This window comes from Argentina anserina, chromosome 6, assembly GCF_933775445.1.
Source record: "Argentina anserina chromosome 6, drPotAnse1.1, whole genome shotgun sequence".
NCBI lineage: Eukaryota > Viridiplantae > Streptophyta > Magnoliopsida > Rosales > Rosaceae > Argentina > Argentina anserina.
The window spans coordinates 28,434,168-28,446,634 of NC_065877.1; the positions used below are offsets into that span (position 1 = coordinate 28,434,168).

At 34.9% G+C, this 12,467-nt stretch overlaps 3 protein-coding genes across 3 annotated transcripts; 1 reads left to right on the plus strand and 2 right to left on the minus strand.

Annotated features, from left to right (window-relative positions):
• The first annotated feature begins 1,657 nt into the window (after positions 1-1,657).
• Positions 1,658-2,236, plus strand: LOC126799187 (uncharacterized). The gene has a single exon (XM_050526327.1). The coding sequence runs from the start codon at positions 1,685-1,687 to the stop codon at positions 2,117-2,119; it is 435 nt and encodes a 144-aa protein (XP_050382284.1). The 5' UTR covers positions 1,658-1,684; the 3' UTR covers positions 2,120-2,236.
• Positions 2,237-2,686: 450 nt separating this feature from the next.
• On the minus strand, positions 2,687-8,146 carry LOC126797217 (uncharacterized). Its single transcript, XM_050523882.1, has 15 exons — positions 8,030-8,146; positions 7,649-7,664; positions 7,539-7,556; positions 7,110-7,200; positions 6,602-6,707; positions 6,443-6,513; positions 6,165-6,234; positions 6,019-6,081; positions 5,294-5,365; positions 5,045-5,146; positions 4,678-4,752; positions 4,185-4,286; positions 3,786-3,902; positions 3,604-3,660; positions 2,687-2,983 (listed from the first exon to the last, which is right to left on the minus strand). The coding sequence occupies exons 1-15, from the start codon at positions 8,144-8,146 to the stop codon at positions 2,900-2,902; spliced, it is 1,161 nt and encodes a 386-aa protein (XP_050379839.1). The 3' UTR covers positions 2,687-2,899.
• Positions 8,147-10,970: 2,824 nt separating this feature from the next.
• Positions 10,971-11,444, minus strand: LOC126797218 (protein SMALL AUXIN UP-REGULATED RNA 12-like). The gene has a single exon (XM_050523883.1). The coding sequence runs from the start codon at positions 11,442-11,444 to the stop codon at positions 10,971-10,973; it is 474 nt and encodes a 157-aa protein (XP_050379840.1).
• Between the last annotated feature and the right edge of the window lie 1,023 nt (positions 11,445-12,467).

Below are 12,467 nucleotides of genomic sequence, written 5' to 3' on the forward strand. Positions count from 1 at the left end.
ATGGAAGATTATTGCTCATTTATGACTTCAGTTTCCTTGTAAGACTTTGTTTTTAAGACTCCTAACTTGATATGGAATGGTAAAACCTTAAAATATCTTTTCTAAAAGAGGAACCCTTGTACTATTTTCATCATCAACTGAATCATTGACATTAATGTATTGAAATTGAATGAACTTGGTAACACAACCTGAGTTCTCCATAAATACTAGTGAACCTGGGCAGGTTTCGGCTCTGACTTCTTATCACTCAAACTATCATAACTTCCTCTCAGAGTATCGAAATCAAGATCCGTAAAATCCCACATAAAATAGACATTTGTATATTTCTAATGATATATGGATCACGGTCTAATTCGATCTGTAACTCTCTCAGGATGTCTGCAAATTGGATGTTCTGCACATGCAGATTCTGACAATGACATTCATAATCGTCACTTAATCTTTGTTAGCTCATTTTAGCTTCTTCTTTTTTTATGTTTTTGACACAAATTTTTTTTTTTACACAAACCTATAAACACACTAAAATAACATAAATTAATCATAAATTAAAGAACTAAACATATAAACCAAGGATATGATGCATAAAAAATAGGATAATATGAGCACATCAAACATCTACAAGTTACTCGGCAGTTGCAGCCTCCCTCGTATATTATGTCATGGGTTTAATTAAGATCTGTCTGTGTCAAATTTGTCAACTTTCTCTGGATCGATACTAATGTTTTAAAAGGCTAAGGCATAGTCGAGGCGTTTTCGGAAGAGCCTCACCAATGCGTAAGCCTTGAGGCAAAAGGTGTAAGCCTTATGTATGAATTTCTATACTTGTGCGTTGATTAGTCTTATATGTAGTCTTACATATAACATGATTTGTAACCAAAATAGACATGATAAATGGTTATTCCTTCATAACAAATACATATCAAAACCATGTAAATAATCAAATCACCTTGCATAACATAAATTAATATATTACAGTACTAACTAGTCTTGAAAAAAAACAAGAACAATGTTTGGACTAGCTTCAAGCTTCAAAATCGTTATCATCATCAATTATAATATCATCATTTAAATCATAATCCAAATGTCATCATCACTATCACCTCCAACACCGACACCTCCAACAACATCATCTCTAACACCAACATATGTTTGATAGAGGTGGTCTTTCTAAAGTCTCAATCTCAAAATCTAAAAGACCTCATAAAAAATAGTTTTTTAAATAAAAAAAATTGTCTATTCAAAAAAAAATCTTGAACTAAATTTTTTTTTTAGGCCTTCACCTTTCGCGCCTTAGTATGCGCCTCGGCGCCTAGGCAACTAAGGCTAAGACCTTTTAGCTTACGCCTTGCGCCTTTTACGACTTAAGGCTCACCTTAGGCGCGCTTTTTAAAACTATGATCGATAGTCAGTTGGCATTTTACTGCCCTTAATTTTGATAATACTATAACACATTCAGAGGCTGAGAGACATACAGTTGGATAAATTATATGAAATTAAGGACAGTAAATCCAACACAATTACAAAAAGTAACAGTAAAAATCATATCCAACAATTGAGCTATCCTTTGGCCCGACCCGACACGACCGTGGATTTGAGACTATTATACCCCCTTATCTCCTCCCGTAAACCCTCAAACTCGAAAATCCCCAATCAGACTTCTTGACCATTTCTTAAACCCTCTCCAATGGAACAACCACTGACTCCAAACTCCACCCCCCAAAAACCCAGCAAACCCACAGACCCAAATTCCGTCAAGAGAAAGCTGCCTACCCCACAAGAGCTCATCTCCCACTATGAATCCAAAGGGCTTGACACCCAGGAAGCCTCCCTCAAGGTGATAGGGGACCTCCAGACTGCCCTCTTCAGGGTCATATCCTCTGGAAGAGGCAGAAAGGACAAGCTTTTGGCCGAGACTTCTAGAAAGGCTGACAGCACCAACAACAGTCTTGCCATTCTTAACATGAAGCTTGACTCCAAGCCTGGCTATGGTGGATCATTTGCTATTGGGGTTGTTTCTGGGCTCAGCGTGCAGGGCATTGGGAGTGTTCTGCCTCATGTTTTAAAGGGTTTTGGGGATATTTGGAATTCTGTCAGAAGTGTCAACAAGGAACATCCTTGATTGAGTTTCGGTTTGTGTGCTTATTTGTTTTCAGTTTAGGATGTTGGGCTTATTGGAATAGTTCATGGTTGAATATGTAAGGAAATTGTTTGGTAAATGCAGTTTATTGATAAGAAATGAGTGTAATTTCTCCATGGGAAAGTTTGAGGTTACTTTTGCTTCAGCTAAGTAGGATTGTATACTAAAGATCATTTTATTTTGTGAATCTTAATTCCCTTAAAATTAGTGTTTGAGGGATTAAGGGTTTGCGAGAAGATGAAAATTTGATAGTTTTGAGTCCGGAAGGTTGTTGACTAGTTTTACTTCTCAAAAATAGAAATCGATCTGGTTCAAATTTCAACTCAAATGCTTTCTTCTCTTAGAGCCAACTCCGGCAGAGCTGCGAATGAAGTCAAGCATACTCTATTTGACGCTCTGGAATTATCTGTACTCCAATACAGAGACATTTCCCTACAAGTTATATGAAACCAGCTATGGCTAACCTTTTGTGCTAAATGCTAATGCAGGTTATAATTCATCTAGAATTGAAGTAAGTGAAATGCTAACAAAACTGGAAGAAAATCAAAATTGATCCAAACCTATCATCTGTTTATTCGCAGCACAGCTCGTTTATTGTGTTTGTGTACCATGAATCTCCACTTCTATACAATTATGCTAAATAGTCTAAATGGGGTAGCACAAGAAACCTTTTGATTACAACTTTGTTACAATGTAGAGGATTGGACCTCTTTACCTATCCCACTCCCAACTCTCTTCCCATGTGTTCCATTCAGTCACATTCTAATTCAAGATTCTGGTCGTCATTTTGAATACCCGGCTACAAGTGCCTTCCAGTTTACGGTCACATTCTAATTCAAAACGTGCCTGCACGCGAGAACCATGATTATAGCGACATACAGTCACATGAGCACATAAATGCACATAGAATCAGATCTGCTTAATGGAAGAGTTAGTAATGTACAAAAATAATGAGTGCGGCCAGGATCTGCTTCGTTAAGTTTGTTTATGAATTGCATAAGAAAGACTACATGTATATCACCCTTCATAAATTGAGAGTACTGTCGGGCTTTCTCGTATCCTAACAATAGTACTGAAGACTAATGACACGATTCATGTTGTAGCATATTGGGGCAGTCTCAATACTGTCGGACCTTTTTATAAACCAAATTAGTAGGTTAATGTTCACATGAAATTTAAGCCTCAAAGCCAATTCTTGCATGCAATTTTATAGATGGAATTGTATGCTAATTGAATCATCTTTAAATATGTAAGTTCATTAATTTGTATCTCAGTGTGTAAGCATATATCCCTACAGATTTAGACTTCATCTCACACTAACACTAGACATTCAGAGATTTTCATGCATAATTATCTTCTCTTCACATGTAATGCCTGTGTGCCTATGTGAGCGTGTATAAGCACAGCTCAGGTGCCAATTGGCTTCCACAGTTATAGTTCAGGCCAATTGGCATTCATTTATTTACCTGTATAAACATCCGCTCTGCCTCTCCACCTTTATCATTTTCTCTTAATATAATTCCCTGCAGAGCATTAAAGGAAAAAAACCTCTGATGATATAATTTTTTTGATAAGAAATCCCTTGGGTCAGCACAATTTACAGAACAAAAAATTGTAGCACCACAAAAGAAAAGGAGAAAAGAAAAACCTTAGCCAAGTAACCACGGAAGTCATTTGGATGACTAGAGATGAGCCGATCATAGACAGAGACAGCATCACTAATATGGCCCCAGTCTGAATAGGCTTTTCCAAGAAGTAATTCGACCTGATTGTCCATGACAAGTTTATAAATACAAAATTAACTAGAGAAAACAGAATCAGACTTTGCACAAGTGAACCCATAACAGAGTAACTCATAGCTAATCCAATTCAAAGGGAAATTTTGAGCCTGAAAAAAGCAAAACTTAAATATAAATAGTTAAATGGTCAAATGATTCTAACTTTGTTTGGCATCATCAGGGTCTCTTTCACTTTAAAATAAAAGTGCAAAGTAGTCATTTCAGTGGTGCCGAAATTCAAAAATGTTTATTGAGGATGCACGACTTACTTGAATTGGATCCACCTGCATTCCAGTCGTACTGCTTGCAGCCTTTGTTTCTGGGTTGTCTGCATCAATACGTGATCGAGAGTCCAGAAGATATTGGACAGCCTGAAAACAGGAAGGTGGAAGAATATGAGTCTAATTTTACCAGTTGTAAGAAACCTGATAATCTAGGAGACTAATGAGAATCATAACCTCAAAGGATATAATCAAAGAAGCAATCAGAGCATATTCTTAAAGTATGGCAACCATGTTTCTTTGATTACTTAATTCCCGACTCAAAGCTACAGTCTGCCAGATTGGACAGGCTCAAGAATATCAATTAGCAAAATCTCGAGAATGTAACTTATCTACAAGCTTTATCATTCACGAATTTTCTTTTCGTCAGCATTTTAAACTATGTGGACATTGATGAAGGACCTCAATAAGACAACAAGAATGCAATATGATAAATATTCTGAAGTGACGGTGAGCATCAAAGATAGGACCAATTGAAAATCTCATCTGGTTTTTTAGCAGCAAGTAATGCATTTGTAAGGCCACGCATAACTTCAAATTTAAGATCTTTGGACGCCTGCCAACAAAATAACAGAACATTGACTTCAGGCATTTTATTGAACTTTGCCAATAGATGGGTAATGAATATCATTGCATCTTCCATGACAAGAATTATTTGAAATCTATCTCAGCCAAGCTCTTTAAATGATTCTTAGGTGACGTTCGCTGTGCTGTGTGCAAAGTTTTCAGAAGACTGCAGAACAGACACTAACCGTCCCCCAATTACGACTGAGGGTTTTTCCTCGCACTTATAATTGATATTTCAAGTTTCCCTGATTATCTCTTAGCAGGCTTGAGACCACTTTGACCTTGGAAGCAACCTTATATGCAGCAACACTCCCTTCATAATCTTTGAGCTCATATTTTACTTCTCCAAGCAAACGGAAAACTTCAGGATCACTTGGTTTTTCCTGTGTTGAAAGTTGAAACCCCCCCAACCAATCCCACCAAAAGAAGGTTCAAAATGGTGTAATCAGCAGGAGAAAATTCTATATGCAATTTAAGCATCCTTTTCCACGCACAATGTGGCATTATGAATGCAAAGTGTGAGAACAAACATTAGTCAAGTCCTCAAGCAGAGTTGAAGCTCGAGTATATTCTCCTAATTCTGCTAAAGTTACGGAAGCTCCCTGCAAAGCCCAAACAAACACTGAAAATGGCATCCAGAGATGATTTGATGGCATATAATTACAGTAAGCAATAAAAAAATTGCCTTGCTCCCTAGGATTGTTCATAAATGCAAGATTTTAAGATGATATCGCTTCTCTCTTCTCGGTGTATGTTTGTTTTGCCGATGTTCAAGGATAATATCAAAAAGCATAACTGTCCCTTCTGCTGATATTCTATGTTTAGTGATCAAAATAGTACACCTACTATAAAATAAATTGGAATAAGTTGGATCAAAATTCTTAAATCCTGTCTTTGACATAATTTATAGAAAATATTGTCAGTTCTTCAAACCTCATCAAGCTTTTGATCTTCTAAGTGACGTAACTATGTTAACAAACACAACATTTGATCTGCATTTGTGTGTGAACCTGTTATTACACTGGCCAATTCAAACTGGCATAAACAGTTGGTCTCATATCAGTCATTCCACTATACTACATGAAACTGGGAATGATATCCTTTTACACTACTTCAAAACAAAAACGGGAGTTACAAGCAGACATAGGCCGAATGGATAAGTGTAAATCTGGACATCTGAACTTCTACTTTAAACAGCAGCAGGATTCAAAAATCAAGGACGAAATTTAGCAACCTGTGTAATACTATGACTCACCTCAAGAGCAGTCGGATCTTTCGGGCTGTTACTAAGTGTTGCTTCATATTCTTTCAGCCTAGCCTGCCACAAAGACATATGTACAATTTGTATCACTCTGGGATACTAAATAGAAAAGACAAAAGATCTTTACAGTTGAACATTACCTGAAGTGATGCTTTCTCTTCTTCAGACAATTTATTACTGGTTAGTGCAGCATCTTCAGTAGGACTAACACTGAAAACTTGAAACCATATCGAATTGAAATCATTCCTCTGGATTACTTAACAATCAATGGTTGGAATAAATAAGCACTACTAAATGGCATAGAAAGCAATAGCTTCAGCCTCCAGATGCAATCCGTGAATTTAAGGATCATTTATATGGAGGAAAATTAGCAGAATAAAAGTACTCAAATCTTTTAACTTCAATATACTATATATACCTGCTGGTAGGAAGAAAGTCCCCCAAAGCAAAAACCAAACCAAATACCAATACTGCCACACCTACTCCAATCTATTCCTTGAGATAAACTGAATCAATTACATGTGTGCCTTAAAAAGTGATCATATGGATTAGAAAGCACATAGCTTAACAAGTTTACCTGTGCTCCAAGTCCAATTTTTTTCTCCTCTGATTTGACAGGTGTATTATAATCAATTGCTCCATATTCCTCTTTTTCAACTGTTTTCTTCCGCTCAAGTGCTGAACTGAATGTTTCACATAAGGCATGATATTTAATGGAAATTACTCTTGAAAACATTATGCACGTGAAACCATCCAGTCAGCTAGTATGATATGCATGTGATGCGGTATAAACACAGTCGTACATATTGCTACAGTAGCATGGCAATGAGGCATAAGAATAACATGATTACTGACTTTTTTACATACATATACATATGTACATATATGATGATAGGTAATGTTGAATGGTGAAAAGTGAAACAGAATTGCTTGACTTAACTTCACCATGTACAATAAAGGATACTACAATTACTTGGGCAGTTAGGTTCCTGAGTAAGGAGTAATTTCTAAAGCTTCTTGAACACCAAATATTCAAAATGTAATTAACACCCTGACTTGACCTCTAAGAAAAACTGCATGTTTACCTTCTAATTGCTTCCAGACGTTCCTCAAACTCAAGGTCGCCAAGATTTCTCTTGACCTTCCCATCAAAACGGGAATTTAATCCAGGTGCCTCTACAAAGAAAATGTCACCTTGAGTTGAATAATAAAACCAGTCGAAGAATATAAGAAGCCGGTATTATTAATCAACAAGTGACTGGGACTACGAAATGACTAAATGAGGGGTGAATTCATGATTTTCCACAGAAAACAGGCATGTCCAAGCCTCTAAGTTGTTCATGATTTTGCAGAATATCTAAATAAACTAATAAAGGCTAGTTACTACTAGCCAAAGACAAAGATGCAAAATTTAGATATCAACAGCACAAGAAGACTTTGATCCTACATTCAAAATGTATTTTAGTAACAATTAGTGTCCGCGAATACTAATCCACTTACGATTTGTAACATACCGGTCAGCGGTTTGTTTCCTGCACAAGGAAATAAACAGATTAAACATCAAATAAGATCAAGCCACTGATGAATAAACATTTGGTGAGACTTTATTACTCTAAATATATACCAAGAAAAGAAGACAGCTACAAGTTTCAAACTTCATGCAAAAACATCAACCAGGTAGGCAGGTAGCCAAAAGTTCACTACACATTTGCGTTATACATATATGCATTTCTGTAATAAACTACAGTAATTGAAACCCCAAAAACAACAAGAACCCAAATTAAGTTGACATATTATACAACAAAAGAAACAAAACCAGAAAGTATCAAATGCATTCAAGGAATGTACCTTGGCTGAAAACCAGTTCCCTTCTGATCAACTGAAGTAGAGGCCTTGTTTTTTCTGAGCGCATTGAAACACAAACTTACAGCTCAGATGAAATAAAGTTTAACTCAACTTCAAGGAAAAAAACCTCAATCTTGGTGAGTGATTAGAAACATGGTACCTGGTTGAGGTTGTTCTTTTTCTTTCTCTTGTGATTGGTTTTGGTTCCAAACCCCGGTCTGGGCTTCGAAGAATCAACTGATTGAATTCGAAGCATAGGGAAGCGACACGTCGTCATGGCCGTCGTTGGTGCTGCGGCGATGAACATGGTGGAAAAAAGTTCTCAGATTGATGGCTTTGCTGTGTTTCTAGTTTCGGTGCCCAAGGACACACTTTGTTAGGGTAAATTCCTCACAATTTGGTAGCTAATGTATAAAACCGATAATTTGTTATTTAAAATTCTCAAATTTAGATTATTTTAATACTTATGTCAATTTTGACCATATTTTCAGAGTTATTTCCGTTATCATATCTCTACTTTATTTCATTTTTTTCATAATATCTCCAAATTACCTCTAAATTATCACTAAAAATTTGATAACTCGTCCACTTAGTATATGTGATGATTTACATATATAATTTTTCATAGGCATAAATGCCGATTTGCACCTCAAACTTGGCTGAAATTGTCAATTTGCACCCCGAACTTGCATTTGAGTCAATTTACCTCCTAAACTTGGTAAAAATTGCCGATTTGCACACCGAACTTGTATTTGAGTCAATTTACCTCCTAAACTTGGTAAAAATTGCCGATTTGCACCCCATCCGTTAAATTTAACTGTTTCTATCCAATTGTGCGTCACATGTCATGCACATGAGGGGTAATGTTGTCATTTTATATTTATATTTTTCTTTAAAAAAATAAAAATATTCTTTAAAATGAGGATTATTTTGTTAATCAAATTATTTATTTACATTTTTTTTCTACCTACTTAACCCTACTTTGAATTATATATTCAATATACCCACTCATTCAAATATAGTGTGTTGTGTATAAATATATTTTTATATGTACACATTGTTGGAGGATAAACAAAACGAGAATAATAATGACGTAATAGAACAGAACATAACCGTTTATTGATTGATAATGAGGCCAATATATATGCATTACATAACCACAATCCCGTAGGATTCGGAGTCCTAATCTATTACAGAGATGCGAATCTATCTCTAACAGGAAACCTAATAAGGCTAAGACACACACAATGGTAGAATAGTGATTCTCTCGGAACACACATTTATTTTTAATTTTCAATGTATTTATTTATTTATATTTTTTCTAATATCTTTTAACATACCATATCACATAAAATAATAAATTAATGTATCGGCATTTATGCCTTTTTCATAATGTAGCTATTAATCTAAATTAATTTTACTTATAAGTAATTTTAAAAAAATATTAATAAAAAATTACAATTGCATAAAGACAATTTAAATCCTTTGCAGAAAATAATTAGGATACAATAAGTATATTAAGAAAAAAAAATATTTTCGATATATGCGAAGTAGATGCTAAATGTAGTAGATATATCAAGTTAATTATCTCCAAAGAGAGGCAATTATAGGAAGAAATGAAGAAAAATGTGAATTTAATGAGTTTAGGGCTAGAATGACGAAAATAACCCTTAAAATATGATTAAAATTGATAGAGGTACCAAAATGACTTACAAATGAGAACTTCAGATACTAAATTGTCCGTTTTCATACAGCAGGTACCAAATTGTCCAAGTAACCATACTTTAAGTACTATAAAAGGAATTAACCCCTGGAGTCGAAATTGTTTTAGCTATAATGTGGGGCCCTTTTAAATAAGATCATCGACACTTCAAAAAAACAAAAAGAAGTGTTTCTCTTGTGTAGATTATAGACATTATTTTTGAAATTTTGATCTTTCATGTGGACACAACTACATATATTTTTTAGAAGATAGTGTAATAAACCAGAATCTTAAAATGAAAAATATAATGTAAAAAATTCATATCGAAACAACTATATTCAACTTAATTCGAATAAATTTTCTAAATTTTACTTTTAGAAAATACGTTACTTTTAAGTTTTAACATACATATTGATAAAATATTAATTTCTAACCCCAACAGAAAGACATATGTATGATCTAGCCATGAATTCATTAAATTGTTGGAATCAACCATGCATTCAGTAACTCTTGCCGAAATTAAAAGGACAAAACTCGGCATGTCTACTTTTGCATTCCATTTACCAAAATATCTACTACAATCATATTCTAAATCTTAACAAGCCCGGAAGAAACTGAATATGTTAGAATATCTATAGCAAATTAGCGAGGTAAGGTAGCAAGTGAGGAAATTGCATCATTTGAAATCACATACCAAATTAACTCGGCTACATATAAAGTCCTATAACCGGGGACGCCAGATTACACCTCTCTAATGGGGGACAAAGTGACAGACAGTACTCTTCATATATTTCATACGTTTTCCTCGCTACTTGTTCTTAGACATTTCTAGATCATGAGCTCCCTCTGTATTTGATTGCAGCAATAGTAATTCTAGCAGATCGATCGACTAGCATTTGTAAAATTATGAAAACTTAATCTGATCTCTATAGATAAGAGTACCATGCATAATAATCATTCGATGACCACTGCAATCAGTACGATGTCGATGCTTCAACTTTTTCAGCATAAGTTTGCAATGCTTAAATTTAGGAAATTTACACCCGAAAAAAAGGGATCAATTTCCGGCAAGAACAAGGTAGCTTATAGGCTGTGGCAAGCACATTTGTACAGATCGTAACTATCTAGATTCGAAAACTTCAAAATAATCAACATCAATTATAACAATCCATGAATTTCACCTTCATAATGTCATAAGTAACGATTACAATTAAGCAGCAACAGCCAGCACAGATCAAATCAAAGAAGAGAAATCATGAAACAATTACAAGAATAATTAGTTCTAAGAACCACAATTAGCCCAACTAATCAAACGAAACATATTAATGAAGATGAATGAAACCAGAACATGCATTTCCCCCTACAACATCCTTAATTTTTACTAATTAATCAAGCCCCATTATGCTTTCTCCATCAAAGGTTCTCCAAGTCCAACAAAATGACCATAAGCATTGCCATCTTCCTTGATGCAACAGTTGCAAGTAGAGGAATCAAAATGAGTACTCACCTCCGGTATTTTCTTCAGGAACTGATCAAGCTCTAAGCCGCCGTTCCTCTTTTCATCCTTCTGGAGCAAATTGAGAACTTCTTTGAAGAACTCAACATCACATGGCAACACTAATCCTCCACTGATCTTGAACCCAAATTCCTCTCCGGACTTGTCAAGAAGAGCCAAGAATATCGGATATTTGAGGAATCTGGTAGGAATCAAGAACCGGATTCGATCCCATCCAACATAAACAGGAAGGAATCCAGAAGGAGTGGGGTTGGTTTTACCATTGACGATGCTAATGGCCTTCCAGAGCTTCATCACTTGCTTGAGTTGGATGGCTTGGCGGACTGATTTGGAACTTTTGCTTGTGCAGGTTGCCATCGAGAGTTGAGGAAAATACAGAAAGATGATATGTAATCCAATTAAATCCTTCACAAAAAAGCTTGAATGTTAATGCTTGCCGATACGATGGCTGAAGGAGATATATATAATTTTTCCAAAAGTGACATTATTGCATTGCTGGATATATCCATGCACAATTAAATACATTTAATAAAGTTTGAATAGACTTTGTATAAGCAAGCTTAGCATTCAGACATGCAGAGCCTCAGGACACAAATGCCAAAATAACTGTCACCCTGTTTAATGTTAAAACAGAATGGTCTAACCATACCCAACTACAACATGATGTACGTACGTTACTTCGACAATGATAACATATGATTAGAAATTTGAACTTATTGTAGAATCACGAGTTTCATGGTTATTTACATTCATAAAATTGATCAAGCATCTCCACTAAACTATCTTCTACCGGTTTTAACCGAGATTCGAAATATTAAGTCGGATAATCTTACGACTATATGATACATACTAATTAAGTTTTTTTGAACGCGATAATTTTGATTATGATCGTTACATTACTTTAAGACTTTAATTTCTTTACTTTAATGAAGATTAATATCCATCTACCTTTTTAATAGGCTGGATCGATTTACAGCCTCATCTCGATCAATATGTGGAATTGTGAAATCGAGGTCAACCAGTTTTATCGAGAACGCATAACTGCCATACTAGTAAGTGTGGAATTGAGTGTGTTTGTTTTTGATTGAAATACTAGTTTTAACCTACATTCACAACTTGGACTATAATTAATCACCAAGGTGATCTTCGTGTGATAACATAAAAAAAGGTTACCGAATTTAAACCAAGAATATTAGGAAAAAAAACTAGCCGCACGAGAACTATTAGAAAAATAGTTAAATAAACCATTTAAAATCAAATTTTAATTGATTAATTAAATTAAGTTAAACTTATAATTAATCAAAGATGAACATAGATTTGAGTTCTCCATAATGAGGGCTACAAGATCATATGTTTGTTTGTGTAATTTGGTTAATGAGT